The sequence below is a fragment of the Neophocaena asiaeorientalis genome, unplaced genomic scaffold (genome assembly GCF_003031525.2).
Source record: "Neophocaena asiaeorientalis asiaeorientalis breed wild unplaced genomic scaffold, Neophocaena_asiaeorientalis_V1.1 scaffold114, whole genome shotgun sequence".
Taxonomy (NCBI): Eukaryota; Metazoa; Chordata; class Mammalia; order Artiodactyla; family Phocoenidae; genus Neophocaena; species Neophocaena asiaeorientalis.
The window spans coordinates 11,083,861-11,101,133 of NW_020173116.1; the positions used below are offsets into that span (position 1 = coordinate 11,083,861).

The 17,273-nt window shown below is 46.8% G+C and overlaps 1 protein-coding gene and 1 pseudogene across 1 annotated transcript in view; one reads left to right on the forward strand and one right to left on the reverse strand.

Annotated features, from left to right (window-relative positions):
* The first annotated feature begins 3,328 nt into the window (after positions 1-3,328).
* The window catches only part of CNOT11 (CCR4-NOT transcription complex subunit 11), an 18,901-nt gene continuing 4,956 nt past the window's right edge, over positions 3,329-17,273 (forward strand). Inside the window, exons 1-4 of the mRNA XM_024743715.1 lie at positions 3,329-3,978; positions 9,150-9,314; positions 12,936-13,088; positions 16,936-17,138. Of these exons, the coding sequence (XP_024599483.1) occupies positions 3,459-3,978; positions 9,150-9,314; positions 12,936-13,088; positions 16,936-17,138 (1,041 nt within the window). The 5' untranslated portion in view covers positions 3,329-3,458. The remainder of the gene's footprint in view (positions 3,979-9,149; positions 9,315-12,935; positions 13,089-16,935; positions 17,139-17,273) is intronic.
* On the reverse strand, positions 5,620-7,041 carry LOC112398904 (frataxin, mitochondrial pseudogene; annotated as a pseudogene).

The window sequence follows — 17,273 nt, forward strand, 5'->3', positions numbered from 1 at the left end:
ACTGCTTTCCCTCTGTCCCTGTGTTCCCTCAATTTCCTTAAGATCAACGATTATTGAGACCTGTTACAAACATCTTATAAAGGGCAAGCATTGTGGCCAGGCTTATAAGGATCACCAGGTGGCTTAGACCAAAATGGCTTTTCTTATGGCAATAAAACCATGCCTGGTTCTCTTTCTCCGGGGACCCCCTGCCTTATCTGCTGACAAAGGCTTTGGCTGGGTCAGGCTCCAGGATGCTTCCTTGCCTCTTCCAGCTTCTGGTGGCTCCAGATGTTCTCAGCTTGTGGCAACATCGCTCCAGTCTCTGCCTCTCTCCTCCCTGTGTGTAACTTTGGTGAGAGCCACCTATTCAGTTGTCTCCCTTTTGTTTTGAGCTTCCTGGGATTCTTGCAGCCAACAAAGAGACAATGAAACATTTCCTTGCCTCATGCCAAAGTTACTGCTCCCTCTTTGTCACAGGTTGTGGTGTTGTCCCCTGCCTCCACCTCCCTGCCCCCCAAATTCCTATGTTGAGTTGTAACCCCCAGTTAGAAAGTGACTGTATTTGTATAGGGTCTTTAAAGAAGTAATTGAGTTCAAGTGAGGTCATTAGGGTGGGCCCTAATCCACTATGATTGGTGTCTTTTTAAGAAGAGATTACGAGGGCTTCCCTGGCAGTCCAGCTGAAACTGCAACCCAGATTGGGACTTGAACCCACGTTCTTTTAACTGAGCTCACACACCTGGTCTCAGGACTTAATGAAGGTCAGGTTCTTGATGTCTCATGTAGAAAGAATTCAGTGAGAGACAAAGTGATAGGTAAGAAGTGGATTAATTTAGAGAGAAACACACTCCACAGACCGGTGGGCCATCTCAGAAGGCAAGAGCAGCCCCAGGGTATGGGGGTTGTCGGTTTTTATAGGGGTGGGTAATTTCATAGGCTAATGAGTGGGAGGAGTATTCCAGCTATTTTGGGGAAGTGGTGGGGATTTCCAGAAATTGGGCCACCACCCACTTTTTGACATCATGGTCGGCCTTGGACGGTATGTATGACTGGATGTATGCCCAGGAGAGCTTTGGGTCTCTACTGGTGGAATGGTGTCTCCTCAAAACTCATGTCCAGCTCAGAATGTGACCTTATTTGGAAATGGGGTTTTTGCAGATGCAGTTAGTTAAGATGAGGACATACTAGATTAGGGTGGGCCCTAAACCCAATGACTGGTGTCCCTATAAGAAAGCCACATGAAGCACAGACACACGGGAAAGAAGGCCACGTGACTGCAGAGGCAGAGATGGGAATGGTGCAACATAAGCCAAGGGACGCCAGAGACCGCTGGGCATCACGGGAAGCTAGGAGGAGACAAGGAAGGATTCTTCCCCAGAGCCTTTAGAGGGAGCCTGGCTCTGCTGACACTCTTATTTTGGACTTTTAGCCTCCAGAGCTGTGAGAGGACAAATTTCTGTTTGTGGTTATTTGTTACCAGGGCCTGAGAGTTGTTTTCGGGGAACATGTAGGAAACCCTGGATTACCATTGTTAAATAACGAAAAGTCAACTGTGTAAATTTTAAAGATTTAATTGGTTTTATTGAGCAGTTCATGAGTCGGGCAGCATCCCATCTAGCAAGTAGAGAGGAGCTCCCAAGGGCTACAGAAAAGAAAAGGTTTTCAAAGGCAAGACAAAGAAGTCTAAGCAAGGAAGATTTATTTCAGGCATAGGTAACCTACTTATGGGGGATGGCAGAAGTCTTTGTGACAGGTTACTTCATCTTCCTTTGGGGCATGGTGACCGATTAGCTCATTGGTGCTGACCGGAAAATTCCTGGTTAAGACTACATTTCTGGGGGAGGGTGAAGCTTCAGTTAGGTTAGTAGTGTGACCTAGCATAAGTGACTCCATCTGGGGCCTCTGGTTTTCTTTTCAACACCAACCTAATTTTGAAAATGCTCTTACAGAAAGAAAAATATTTAGTTTTTTGGGGGTGGTGGGGCACATAATGTTCACATATTTTGAAACAACTTAAAAAAAAAACCACAGCAAAACCTATGCAGGTAAGCTCATTGCTGTAACAGACATCCCAAACACAATAAAGTTTATTTACTATAGTAAATAAATAAAATGAGAGTACTTTCAAGATAATTCGAATCAGTTTCCCAGGAGTCCAAGCGTTACCAAGTTATATCTGCTGCTGTTAGTTAACTGGCAGGACCCTTCTACAGGGATATCTAATAGTCGAGTGAAGAAGCCTTCAGAATATGCATGCCCCTTGACCCAGCAGTTTCTCTTCCTTCAATTATACTTTAGAATTAAGGTGGCGTGCAACTAGATAATTCTCGAGCTACTAGCATGAGTTAGTGCAGACTGTATCTCCCAAACTTGCCTGCTGGGAATCGCTGGTGGAATCCCTGTAGGGTTTTGTAGGTCTAAGGGAGGAACTGAGGAAGTCTGGAACACACCCTTCGGTGATTCCCAACCCAGAGTACACGCTAGGCACCTGGGCAGGTGTTTTTGCTTTTTGTTTGTTAATACCTGGCCACCAGGACCAGGCACTAGCATTTTTGAAGGCTCTCAGGGAACTTCCAATGCACAGCTAAGGCCCAGAATCAGCGCCCTTGGGCAGGCTGCGGTAAAAAGTTGTACAACAATTTTGTAAACGAATGTTTATTGGAAACATTTTACAAAAATCTTGTTAAAGTAACCGTGTACAAAAGCTCGTGTGCGTATGATTCCATTTCCTCAAATAGGAGTGTAAGACTGGAAATTAACTTTGGTAATGAGAAATGTGTGGTCTTCATAGCTATTAGCACTTAAAAAGGTTTCACCGTGAACAGCCAGGTGTGTTATATTAAGAAAACTCAGATTTTTTTTTTTGCTGCATTGGGTCTTTGTTGTGGCGCTTGGGCTCAATAGTTGTGGCTCGCGGGCTCTAGAGCGCAGGCTCAGTAGTTGTGGCACGTGGGCTTAGCTGATCCACAGCATAAGGTACTTCTTGGACCAGGGCTCAAACCCATGTCCCCTGCCTTGGCAGGCAGATTCCTAACCACTGTGCCACTAGGGAAGCCCGCAACTTTTCAGATTATAAGATGCATTTTTCCAGACAATAACGTCACCCAAATTTCTTGGGACCTTCTTTGCCTGGTACAACCCTCGGGGCACCTCTGGGGGCGGACGTTGCTCGCCCATGCGCAGACTGCACCACAGCGTGGTGCTGTGGCACCGCGAGACTTCCGCAGCTCCCCCACAGGCCCCACCCCCATTTCCGGCTTTTCGTTCCGCCCACTCGGCGTCTCGGGATCTTCTCCCTGGCCCGGCTCCAGCAGCCTCGCTCTGGGTCCGCGCCACACTCCTCTGCGGGCGGCTGGCTTCCCGGCGGGTTTTGTTTGCGACGCTGTCGTGCCACAGCGCGCTTTACGGCCGCGGGGACGGAGCGAACCGGTGCCAGGGCCCCTCCGGCCCGGAAACAGGACAGGCGAGCGAGGTTGATGCCCGGCGGCGGGGCGAGCGCGGCGTGTGGCCGTCTTCTTACCGCCGCGGAGCAAAGGAGGGCCCGGGAAGCGGCGGCGTCGGTGTCTAGGAGCGGGCCAGGAGGCTCCGGCTCCGGCGGCGGCAGAGGCGGAGCGGGTGGCCCCGGGCCGGGTTGTGGAGGCCCGGGGGGCCCCGCGTGCAGGATGAGCCTGACCCCGAAGGAGCTTTCGAGCCTGCTGAGCATCATCTCGGAGGAGGCGGGCGGCGGCAGCACCTTCGAGGGCCTGTCCACCGCCTTCCACCATTACTTCAGCAAGGCCGACCACTTCCGCCTGGGCTCGGTGCTCGTCATGCTGCTGCAGCAGCCGGACCTGCTGCCCAGCGCGGCGCAGCGCCTCACGGCGCTCTACCTGCTCTGGGAGATGTACCGCACCGAGCCGCTCGCCGCCAACCCCTTCGCCGCCAGCTTCGCGCACCTGCTCAACCCCGCGCCGCCCGCCCGCGGCGGCCAAGAGCCCGACCGGCCGCCGCTCTCTGGTAAGCCCGGGTCCTCCCGCCGGGAGCCCGCTGTGCGGCGCGGAGGGTGAGATCCGGCAGCTGCTGGGCCTTCACCCACACGTGAAATGGATTGTGTCCTTTTGAAATCCCCTCCGCACCCCCTCCACCGAGTAGGGACAGGTGGCAGCTTCACGGCACTGAAAATTACTCCTCCCAACAGTACGGGCCGTGAAACCGTGCCGCTTAGTGTTGGGCTTGACGCTTTAGTGTCTCGTGATGCAGTTCGTGCTCGTCACGCGCGTCTGAGGTGTGTGCAGTTGTAAGTAATGACACACAGGATCTGCCCTCCTACCCCCCGGCTCTAAGTCTCAGGAGTCACCGAGAAGTCGTTCAGAACCCGAATACGTTGTTGAGCGGAAATGCACATTCAGCAGCGTTTCAGGACTTTACGGCCGCCTTCTTGCTGTTAGGTGTCCTTGGTTAACGCGATGGGGGCAGAGGATAGAAAGTAGTCTCAGTTCACGGCCTAGACTAGAAGACGCAAGACTGCTGCACGTTATGTAAAATGCATGGTCGTGCACCTTTAGTGAGATCACTGGGTTGGATGCGAGGCCTCTTTTGCTATTTCTGTTTGTTTGTTTGACTTATAAACAGAAATTTATTTCTCATCGTTCTGGAGGCTGGGAAGTCCAAGGTCAAGACCCCAGCAGACTGGGCGTCTGGTGAAGGCCTGCTTCCTGGTTCATAGACAGCTGTCTTCACGCTGTGTCCTCACATGGTGAAAGGGATGAGGGAGCTCTCTGGGGTCTCTCTTCCCAGGGCACTAATCGCACTTATGAGGGCTGTGATTGGGGGTTAGGATCAACACTTTAACATTCAGCCTACAGCCCAGGCTTAGCACGGTAATGGCACAATAAAGGATGATTATTTGAACCTGAATTCAACTGAAATTCAAGTAGAGCAAAACCCGAAACCATATACTTACTCTATAGTTTTAAAAAAACTGTTCACTGTCATCTCCTCTGCTAGAGGGAATTAAAGCTGGCCTGATAAGTTGCCTGACGGGACCACTAAATGTCTAAATTGGGAATCGACTATATTCTATCCAGTTTAACCCTCTCTGTTAACACGGGGAAACAGAGGTCCAGAGAGTTCGAGAAACTTGCCCAGAGACAGACAACTACTTTTGGGCTGGGCCAAGTGTAAGACCGGGGTTCCTTTCATTAACACCAACATCTTTTCATTTATGTGGGCTTTCACAGTTTACCAAGCACCTCTCAGCTCCATGACCTCATTTATTGTAGTATATCCGTGAGCGTACAGAGGTGGCTTTTGGGAGATTTTTTTGCATCCTCAGACCAGTGTTGCAATAGCTTATTCTATACTGACCCTTAAATTTAAAAAATATATATGTACACACACATGTAAATGTGTGTGTACATATATATGGACATACGGAAGACACAGCACCACATCTCCCTGTGTCACCCCATGCGGGCCACACCCTGGCAGTCACAAAGCACAAAGAGAAAATGGTCTTCGGTTTGAGAATTCCCGAGTTGCCCCTGATGCTTCAATACTAAAGGGCTTAGAAGTGTTTACACTTTCCAGAGGAGTAGGAACGTTTTAGGCTTCCCTTTAATGAGTCTCATCTTGAGACAGGATGGCAAGGTTGGCCAGCCGCTCTTCATGCAGTTTTTGTAGTAAGTCTTTCAAAGAATGAATGGTGAATCCAATTCATTTCTCCTCCTGGAATTTGTCCTCTTCTTTTCCTTTGTTGTGAGGTTATATATTAAAGGTATGGGCATACAGACATTACAAAAGATAAGGGCTGTCACGTGAGGGAGGAAGTCAGACAACAAATGTGGAAATTAAAAATCTGAACTCACAGGCAGGGCGGGAGGCGACACGGTCTTTTCACAGAGCCGTACACATAATGCAGCTGTCCTCAAAAGCAGGAATGAAGACTAGCCATTCAAGCTGGGGTCTTGGCTTTAGAGCTTTCAATGTCTTTAGCATTCGGCTGGGCAGCAAGGGCCTTTTGCAGAGTAGGCCAGAGAACATAAGTCCAGTTTGGTTTTTAAGGCTTGAGTCAGCTCTGTGGCCAGCAGCTCGTGGAGGGACACACCGTCGTGGGAGTACACCCCGTTTCTCCCAGTCCAGTCGTAATGCTTGGGGCCGCTGGATGGTGAAGATAACCAGATTTGCTTGTGTGGGGTCTGCTTGTTGACCACGTACATTCCTAGATCTCCACCCAGTTTAATTGTTAAAACACCACATTCCCAAAGGAGACATCATAGCCTTCAAGCGTGTAAGGTTTGTCTGCAAGGTCTTCAGAAAACTCTGCTAAGGAGTCCAGCGTCTCCTCGGCCAGTTTTGCATACGTGGTATCGTCCAGACGGCCAGCGTCACCCAGAGTTCCCATTGTCCTCAGATTCATCAAGCAGACGCTCTGCTGTTTGACATTCAGGATCTAGTTGAGGCAGCAGAGGCGCAGACTGGGCTGGCTGCCTGTGCAGGCCCTGGCAGCTGTAGAGCTGGGCGTCCTTCGTTGGCCGTGGGGCCCCGGCGTGGGCCTGGACATAGCCCGGGGGTGCCGAGCGGAGCAGAGGCTGGCAACTGCGTGGCGCTCCAGCGTCCACATCTGTTTGTTTTTTAAACTCAAGAGATGCTTTATGAGACTTGATTTTGGGAGAAGACCTGAAGCCAGGAGAGGAGAAGGGCACAGAGGAGATGGTGATGAGTGATAAGGGTACCTGGAAGACTTGGAGGAGGACATCAGTAGTGGGCGGAGCAGGTAGTGACAGGTGGGAAACAGTTTGATCTTACAGTCCTTAAGCAGTGAGGAAACAGGTGAGTGACCCCTTTAGGTAGGGACTGCCATTCAGGGAGCCAGAAGGTAAAGGCAGCGGATTTTGAGGTAAGGCCAGAGAATTTTTCCTTGCAGGAGAGGGCATCTACATTTAAGCTAGTCATGGCTCCTGCTGGCAACTCCTCTGGATCTAAGGCATCTTCTCGTGGATTTCCTGCACTGCCCTTACCTAAGAGGGGCAACCTGTGTATTCCATGAGATGTCTTTAGGGTACAGGTACTGAACCTGGTTTTCAGGAAGTTTGAGAATGCTGAGAAAGTCACTGCAACGTGTATGTGTGTGTGTGTGTGTGTGTGTGTGTGTTGAAACCCACCACCGAGATGGATGGGGCAGTGTGGGATTTGGGTCGGAGAGCCCTTTGAATTGTGTAGGATGGGTTAGGCAAAGGAACCATAACTTATATAATGTCACTCTTGAATGCGATGAGTTTAAACCTAGATGTAGGCCTAGGCTGCATTGTAAACAGATTTGCCAGGGAAATCCACGGATTGGTTATTTTGCCTCTCTCTGCCTCAATTTCCGTGTCTGAAAATTGCAGATAATAAATTATGAGAAATAAAAGTATTTACAATAAGCTTTATACATTACTATCGTTACTAGGTAGGGGTGGTGCTTACATATGCAACAGGGCATGTTGAGGCTTCTTGTACTGGGCGTCAGGGGGGCATCTAATGGGCATATGTTTTTTTTTTTTTTTTTTTTTTTTTTTGCGGTACGCGGGCCTCTCACTGTTGTGGCCTCTCCCATTGCGGAGCACAGGCTCCGGACGCGCAGGCTCCGGACGCGTAGGCTCAGCAGCCATGGCTCACGGGCCCAGCCGCTCCGCAGCATGTGGGATCTTCCCAGACCGGGGCACGAACCCATGTCCCCCTGCATCGCAGTCTCAACCACTGCGCCACCAGGGAAGCCCCTGGGCATATGTTTTGAAAGTTTTTCGGATGATTCTGCTGCAGAGCCAACGTTGAGAATGTATCTGGAAGTAAGTAGGGTGGCTTCCTTGCACTCAGGAAGCTTGCAGTCTGGTTGAAGAGACATAAACCTGATTGTAACCCAGTGTGGTTAAGGGCCGTACTAGATGTCGCAGGTACAGCACCTCGTAGCACAGGAACTACAGCTGTGTAGCTGGAGGAACTTCCAGAGGGGGTGATGTTTTTGCTGGATATTGATTAGAGATGGTGGGGAGAGAAGGGTGTGGCCCTGTCACGTATTCTTAAAGAGCTGCGTGTATTGGTTGTTTTGAAATCAGGAATCAGAGAGAGATTTTGTGCAACAGGAGTGTAGAACCCGTGGGTTGGAGGGGGGTCAGGAGATGGGATTAGGAAAGTGGGTCAGGACTACGTTAGGAAGGTCTTATGAATGGTGCAGAAGTTTGGGTTTAATTCTGTGTAAACAGAATTAAAAATCTGTGAGCAGATTTGTACCTAGAAATATAACTCATTGGTAAGTGGGCGTGTGGACTGTGGGCAGTGAGTGGGTAGGAGTCCCAGCTGGGAGCTGGAACAGGGTCTGGCCACGGTGCGGTGCTGCGGTAGGATGGCCGCCGCCGGGTAAGCGGGCGGCTCTGGGATGAAAGGGAAGCATCAATGTCCAGCACTCTGGGAATTGTAGCCGTGCTGTGGACTGAAACAGGTGTGTGAAGTGTATTTGCGGAGCTAGTGATGGCTTCCTTGTCTCTTTAACTTTTACACAGTTGCTGGTAGCAGTAGAGAAGAAAAGCATTTCTGAGCACTGTAGTTTTTGTTGTTGTTTTTGCCTGCATATGTAAGCTTCAGCCTTTGCAGGAATTGAAGCATGTTAGAAAACAAAGTTGATTTTTTTGTTTTGTTTTGTTTTGGCGGTGCTGTGCGGCTTGCGGGATCTTAGTTCCCCTACCACCAGGGATCAAACCCGGGCCCCAGCAGTGAGAGCGCCGGGTCCTAACCACTGGACTGCCAGAGAATCCCCCAAAACAAAGTTCTTAATAGTTACAAAAACCTTAAGTTTCATTGCCACAAATCATAGAATTTCAGTTGACATACAGTTAATCTAGAGATTATTTGAAGTATAAGGGAGGATGTATGTAGGGTACATGCAAATACTACACCATTTTGTATAAGGGACCCAAGCATCCTTGGATTTTAGTATACGCAGGGTGTCCTGGAACCAGTCCTCCTCAGGGACACTATTTAATTACATTTTGATGTATGTATCTATTTGGTTAAATGAATCTTCAATTGTAAGTTTGTCTTTAAAGGTACATGAGTTGAGGTGACAAGTAGCAAATGCTAATTTTACCAGACTCAAGATAATTTTTAGAAATAACCGTTAGAGAAACTGTTGTACGTTTTTCTGTTTACAGGATTTTTACCTCCTATAACTCCACCAGAAAAGTTTTTTCTTTCCCAGCTGATGCTGGCACCTCCACGGGAACTCTTCAAAAAGACACCGCGACAGATTGCCTTGATGGACGTCGGAAACATGGGCCAGTCTGTGGACATTAGCGGGCTTCAGCTAGCCCTGGCTGGTAAGGAGGGGTCCCGCTTCAGGCATCTTTGTGTGCTAGCATTAGGCCTTTTTTCTTGAGGTACTCCATTTAAATGAAGGTCTTTGTAACTGTACTAAAAAGTTAGTATTTTCTGTGAAAAACATAGCTTCAGTACTGGATCCTTGCTGTTATGGGATACAAATGTCATTTCGAGTTTTCACTTGAATTGATTGCTTTTCCAGTTTAAGAAGAATGCTGAGTAAAGCTTGGTCCGTTTAAAATTTTCCTGATGTGATTTCTACTCAAAGCGATCTACAGATTCAATGCAATTCTTATCAAAATCCCAACAATGTGTTTTGCAGAAATAGAAAATTCATATGGAATCTCAAGGGACCCAGAATAGCTGAAACAGTGTCGTCTTGGCGCCTTTATCGAAAATCATTTGAATATATATATGGGAAGGTTTATTTCTGGGCTGTCTATTCCACGTCATTGGTCTGTTTGTCTTTTGTTTTTAATTATTTATATTTTTGGCTGCGTTGGGTCTTGGTTGCTGCACGTGGGCTTTCTGTGGTTGCGGCCAGCGGGGGCTACTCTTCATTGCAGTGTGTGGGCTTCTCATTGCGGTGGCTTCTCTTCATTGCGGAGCATGGGCTCTAGGCATGCGGGCTTCAGTAGTTGTGGCGTGTGGGCTCAGTAGTTGTGGCTCGCCGGCTCTAGAGCACAAGCTTAGTAATTGTGGCGCACAGGCTTAGTTGCTCTGCGGCATGTGGGATCTTCCCGGACCAGGGCTCAAACCCATGTCCCCTGCATTGGCAGGCGGATTCTTAACCACTGCACCACCAGGGAAGCCCGGTCTATTTGTCCTTATTCTAGTACCACCCTTTTGATTAGGGTGGCTTTTTTTTCCCAAATAAAAAGGGTTTTATTTGCAGGGGAGCAGGACACTAATCCAAGTCATACAGTAGCTTTTGTGAAATTGAGAGGTGTGAGACCTCCACCCTGTTCTTCTGTTTCAAGATTATTTGGGCACCTTCTGTTACACGTATAAGCAAATGAATGGGTGGTCTTGAAGCAAACTCCTGTAGTGATAGAAAATAAGGAGACCTTGAACAGGGTGGTCAGGGAGAGCCTCTCCATATAAGGATAAAGAAGAGCAGCTTTTGCTAACCTGCTCTAAGCAAAAGTGCAGATGCGTGGGTCTCATCACCTGAGAGCAGTTCATTAGGGAAATTCTAATCTGTAGCCAGATTTGTGAACCCTTGACCTTGTGATTAAGTGAGCTGCAGGGTTAATTTGATAGTGCCTCATCCTTAGACTTCATGCCCTGTGACATTTGGCATCTTGTATAAGGTGACATCTAATCTTCTCTTTCCTTGGGGCATTCTGAACCTTATTTATTTATTTATTTTAATTTATTTTATTTATTTATTTTTTAAATTTTTGGCTGCATTGTGTCTTCGTTGCTTTGCGCAGGCTTTCTCTCGTCGCGGTGAGCAGGGGCTACTCTTGGTTGCGGTGTGCGGGCTTCTCACTGCAGTGGCTTCTCCTATTGCGGAGCACAGGCTTCAGGCGCGCAGGCTTCAGTAGTTGTGGCACGCGGGCTTAGTAGTTGTGGCTCGCGGGCTCCAGAGCGCAGGCTTAGCAGTTGTGGCGCACGGGCTTAGTTTCTCTGTGGCACGTGGGATCCTCCCAGACCAGGGCTTGAACCCGTGTCCCCAGCATTGGCAGGTGGATCCCCAACCACTGTGCCAGCAAGGAAGCCCTGAACCTTATTATTATTTTTTTGAAGTATTTTGTTATTTATTTATTTTTGGCTGTGTTGGGTCTTCGTTTCTGTGCGAGGGCTTTCTCTAGTTGTGGCAAGCGGGGGCCACTCTTCATCGCAGTGCGCGGGCCTCTCACTATCACGGCCTCTCGTTGCGGAGCACAGGCTCCAGACGCGCATGCTCTGTAATTGTGGCTCACGGGCCCAGCTGCTCCGCGGCATGTGGGATCTTCCCAGACAAGGGCTTGAACCCGTGTCCCCTGCATCGGCAGGTAGATTCTCAACCACTGCGCCACCAGGGAAGCCCTGAACCTTATTTTTAAAGTACTAAATATTAACAATGGTTATTTTCTGAAACTAAGAGAACTCTTTTTCAGACTTTTAAGATTGAAGGTACACAAAAGTACTTGTTAGCTACTAGTGCCAGATGCAATCTATTAACAGAAATAAAATAATTATTTTCTTAACCAAAGACAGTATGAAAACTGGTTGCCGAGGTGATGGGCAATTTCAGTCACCTTACCTTTAGAAGTGACGTATATTCTGAGGTTTCTAGCTTTGTATTCAATAAAGTAAGAATCAAATCTAATTTCCTTTTCAACTTGTGATGACTTGAATCAGCCCATGAGAAAGTTTTAAAGTACATCAAGCTCAGGGACTTCCCTGGTGGTGCAGTGGTTAAAAGAATCCGCCTGCCAATGCAGGGGACACAGGTTCAAGCCCTGGTCTGGGAAGATCCCACATGCTGCAGAGCAATTAAGCCCGTGCGCCACAACTACTGAGCCTGTGCTCTAGAGCCTGTGAGCCACAACTACTGAACCCACGCTCCACAACTCCACAACAAGAGAAGCCACCACAATGAGAAGCCCACACACCACAATGAAGAGTAGCCCCCGCTCGCTGCAACTAGGGAAAACCTGGGCACAGCAACAAAGACCCAACACAGCCAAAAATAAATAAATAAAATAAATTTATAAAGTACGTCAAGCTCAGAAAGGAATATGTGACTAGAGTTAGGATTGAGAGGCTTGGCACAGTGGCTAAGCTGGCTGTCCCCTAGAGCTGTTTGCTGTCCTCTGCCCAGACTGAAGATGTCTTAATCATTTTCACAAGTGCTTAAGAAAAAAAGGGAAGTACACCTATCTTCTCTGGAGCTAGCCACACAGATCATCTGTACGGAGGCTGGCCTGAAATTCAGATGTCTTTACAGTGGGACCCAGGGACCAAAGGTGTACTTATGGATGATGCAGTTGCGTTTTCCTAACTTTAAGCAAACAAGCAGACAAGTTAAACATCAGTAACCACAAGGGGCGGTTATAACTGCAGTGTGTGTGCAGTAGTATCTCGTTTTAACAGATTGTCCGCTGGTTCCTAATGGGATTGAATATCTTCTCAGATGTTTATTGGCCATACAAGCTTTTTTTTTTTTAATTTATTTGTTTTTATTTTTGGCTGTGTTGGGTCTTCGTTGCTGCACATGGGCTTTCTCTAGTTGCATCGAGCGAGGGCTACTCTTGCTTGCAGTGCGCGGGCTTCTCATTGTCGTGGCTTTTCTTGTTGCAGAGCACGGGCTCAGTACTTGTGGTGCACGGGCTTAGTTGCTTCGCGGCATGTGGGATCTTCCTGGGCCAGGGATCGAACCCGTGTCCCCTGCATTGACAGGCGGATTTGTAACCATTGTTCCCCCAGGGAAGCCTCAGGCTTTTTAAAAAGAAAACACTTATTGGAAGTCATTAGCCCATTTTTTTCTATTTTTTAAAATTGATAACCTATCCTGAATCTGGCCCTTTGTTTATGTGTTGTAGATAACTTTCTCCATTTAGTAGCTTCTCTTTTCACTCTCCTTGTGGTGCCCTCAGTTTTGAAATATTTCCTATTTTAATCTATTTCAGAACGCCAGTCTGAATTGCCAACTCAAAGTAAGGCCAGCTTCCCTAGCATTCTCAGTGACCCAGACCCGGATTCTTCTAATTCTGGATTTGACAGCTCCGTTGCCTCTCAGATCACGGAAGCTTTAGTCAGTGGACCAAAGCCACCTATTGAAAGTAGGTATATCTAATTTTGTATTCTTGGTTTTGTTATCAGCGTCCCCCTGAGACTTTCTGGTTTTCTGAAACATCATGTTGTTTTCATTGATGCTTAAACGTGAATTTTTTGTGTGTGTGTGTGTGTGTGTGTGTGTGGTACGCGGGCCTCTCACTGTTGTGGCCTCTCCCGTTGCGGAGCACAGGCTCCAGATGTGCAGGCTCAGCGGACCTGCATCAGGGGCCCAGCTGCTCTGTGGCATGTGGGACCCTCTTGGGCCGGGGCGCGACCCCTGTTGCCTGCATCCGCAGGTGGACTCTCAACCACTGCGCCACCAGGGAAGCCCTTAAACGTGAATTTTTAAAAATTTATTTTATTGACGTACAGTTGATTTCCAATGTTGTGTTAATTTCTGCTGTACAGCAGAGTGATTCGGTTATACGTATATATATATATATGTACATTCTTTTTCATATTCTTTTCCATTGTGGTTTATCACAGGATATTAAATATAGTTCTCTGTGCTATACGGTAGGACCTTGTTGTTTATCCATTCTCTATATAATAGTTTGCATCTGCTAATCCCAAACTCCCAATCCATCCCTCCCCAATCCCCTCTTCCCCTTGGCAACCACAAGTCTGTTCTCTATGTCTGTGAGTCTGTTTCTGTTTCATGGATAAGTTCATTTGTGTCACATTGTAGACTCCACATATAAGTGATATCATATGATATTTGTCTTTCTCTGTCTGACTTCACATAGTATGATAATCTCTAGGTGCATCCATATTGCTGCAAATGGCATTATTTCATTCTTTTTTATGGCTTAATAATATTCCATTGTATAAATATACCATATCTTCTTTATCGTTTCATCTGGTGATGGACATTTAGGTTGTTTCCATGTCTTGCCTATTGTGAATAGTGCTGCTGTGAACATAGGGGTGCATGTATCTTTTTGACTTAAGAGTTTTGTCTGGATATATGCATAGGAGTGGGATTGCTGGATCAGACAGTAACTCTGGAACCTCTGTACTGTTTTCTATAGTGTCTGCACCAATTTACATTCCCGTCCATAATGTAGGAGGGTTTTCTTTTCTCCACACCCTCTCCAGCATGTTATTTGTAGATTTTTAAATGATGGGCATTCTGACTGGTGTGAGGTGGTATCTCACTGAAGTTTTAATTTGATCTGCATTTCTCTAATGATGAGCAATGCTGAGCATCTTTTCATGTGCCTGTTGGTGATCTGTATGTCTTCTTTGAAGAAATGTCTCTTTAGGTCTGCTCATTTTTTGATTGCGTTGTTTTTTTCTGTTGTTGAGTTGTATGAGCTGTTTGTATGTTTTGGAAATTAAACCCTTGTTGGTCGTACCATTTGCACATGTTTTTTCCCAGTCTGTAGGTTGTCTTTTCATTTTGTTTATGGTTTCCTTTGCTGTATAAAAGCTTGTAAGTTTGATTAGGTCCTATTTGTTTACTTTTGCTTTTATTTCTATTGCCTGGGAGAATGACCTAAGAAAACATTGGTAGGATTTATGTCAGAGAATGTTAAACATGAATTTAGTGAGAAACTTCCTAGTATAGTGTCTGGAACATAGCAGAGATGCTCAATAAAAGTTAGTTTCTTGGGCTTCCCTGGTAGCGCAGTGGTTAAGAATCCGCCTGCCAGTGCAGGGGACATGGGTTCAAGCCCTGGTCTGGGAAGATCCCACATGCCGCGGAGCAACTAAGCCCGTGCGCCACAACTACTGAACCTGCGCTCTAGAGCGCATGAGTCACAACTACTGAGCCCGCACGCCTAGAGCCTGTGCTCCATAACAAGAGAAGCCACCGCAATGAGAAGCCCACGCACAGCAATGAAGGGTAGCCCCTGCTCACCACAACTAGAGAAAGCCTGCACGTCAACGAAGACCCAATGCAGCCAAAAATAATTTTAAAAACTTAAAAAAAAAAAAGTTGGTTTCTTTTTTAATAAAAATACCAAGGTTTTGGGAATTCCCTGGTGGTCCAGTGGTTAGGATGCCACGCTTCCACTGCAGGGGGTGCAGGTTCCATCCCTGGTCAGGGAACTAAGATCCCACATGCTGTATGATGCAGCCAGAAAAATCCCAAGTATTTTTCATTACATACCTACCATCAGCATATCTAAGGATATAAATTCTCTGATTTTACTGAAATGAGTTTATTTTTGTAGTTTATTACCTTTTTGTTTTATACTTCATTAATCTTATTTTCCATTGAAGTTTTACTGATCTTATAGCTCTTAATTTAATTCAAAGATAACTCCTATTGAACTTGAAAGAGCTTTTTGTTTTAATTAATTAATTTATTTTTGGCTGTGTTGGGTCTTTGTTGCCGCGCGCGGGCTTTCTCTAGTTGCGGTGAGCGGGGGCTACTCTTCGTTGCAGTGCATGCACTTATTGCAGTGGCTTCTCTTGTTGCGGAGCACGGGCTCTAGGCATGCAGCCTCAGTTGCCCCACGGCATGTGGGATCTTCCCGGACCAGGGCTTGAACCTGTGTCCCCTGCATTGCCAGGTGGATTCTTAACCACTGTGCCACCAGGGAGTCCTGCATTTTTTGGTTTTATACGATTCTGTGTGGTTTTAATGACGAAGGCATGCTTTCTGCTTAGGGATAAGAACATGTTCTCCAGACTATAGTGTCACCTTGAGTTTAAAACTTACACTGTGACTTTTAATGCCATTTACAGTAGGTCTTTGGAATAAATAAGTCTCAGCTAGTCACTGTGTGGGGAGGTCCGAGGCACAGATGGGTTGTATTTAGTACTTGCTCGGGCACATCTTTGACTTGAATGGGCCACTGGAAAGGTGTGTAAGAAGCAAGTCAATCAGATGTTAGGTCTGAGTCTAGCTGAACACCAGGCATCCTTACCTCATGGGAACTTTCTCTTTATCACATAGGTATAACTTCTCGTGAAATGTTAAAAACTTTCTTTTTGTAAATGGGCTGCAGAGATTCAGGTGCTAGTTCTGGTGATATATGTGAAGAGATGGTGTAGTTTAAGATAAAGGGATGATTCTTAGCCAGACACAGACATTTTCAGTAAACTAGGGGACCTAGTAATCTCAAATTTGGCCGGGGCTCGGTCCATGAGAGGAGTTAGTTAGCCATCTTAGACCCTACGTGGGAACCAAAGTGAGGGGTGAAATCTGCTGAGAAGTCCCAGACAGCATTTCTTTGAGTGGGTTTATAACTTAGGGATCAATCTTGTTTTGTAAAATAGTTGAGGTATTAAATTGAGTGACTTCACTGTTCTGTTGTATTTTTACTGTTTTAAGAAAATGATATAGCATTTGTGAATTTAGGGGTTTATGAAAGTCTCCAGATTCATTTGAGCATGTCAGTAGTCAACCGTACCTTTCCCCTACCATTTCATCTCCACATAATTTGCTACTTCAGGGTTATAAGATGCAAAAACAAAACCAGTACACATCACATGGTCTCTGAATAATAGTGCTGAGAATAGGATGAGTGAGATCAACTAGTGTTTTATTTTTCCCATCCAGACTTACCCATGGAGTAAGTTGTGTCCTCCTGCGATTGAGTGGTGATCATGCTTGAACTAGGACTTGTCAGGTGGTGGTAATGTTTTCCTCTCCTCCCCCAAAATAGATTTGGTCTCTGACATCATAATGTTATGTCAGTGTTTCAGTTTCTTGTGTTCTGAATAAAACCCTGCCTTTGTGTCGTTTCTGCTTCTAATTTTCAAGTCAGAGTGTTGCTGTGTTGTCCTTATTAAGAGGTGTCACTGCACTTCACTAAGCGGAGCCTGTGAGGTTTATACACACGTGTTGCGGGGTCAGCCGAGTGACAGAAGCAGTCAGACACGCTACTTTGATTACAGGCCATTTTCGGCCGGAGTTTATCCGTCCACCACCTCCGCTCCACGTGTGTGAGGATGAGCTGGCTTGGCTCAATCCAACCGAGCCCGACCACGCGGTTCAGTGGGACAAGTCGATGTGTGTGAAGAACAGCACTGGCGTAGAGATCAAGCGAATAATGGCCAAAGCCTTCAAAAGCCCCTTATCTTCTCCTCAGCAGACACAGGTATGGATTTATTGTAAACATTTTCCTGTATTTAATTCACCAGGTGTTTTCGTTTTTCATAAAGTGATAAATGACCAGTAACGTGATGTTGGCAGCGTGAGCCAGCAGCAGGAGGCGTGGCCTCTGCAGCTGTGT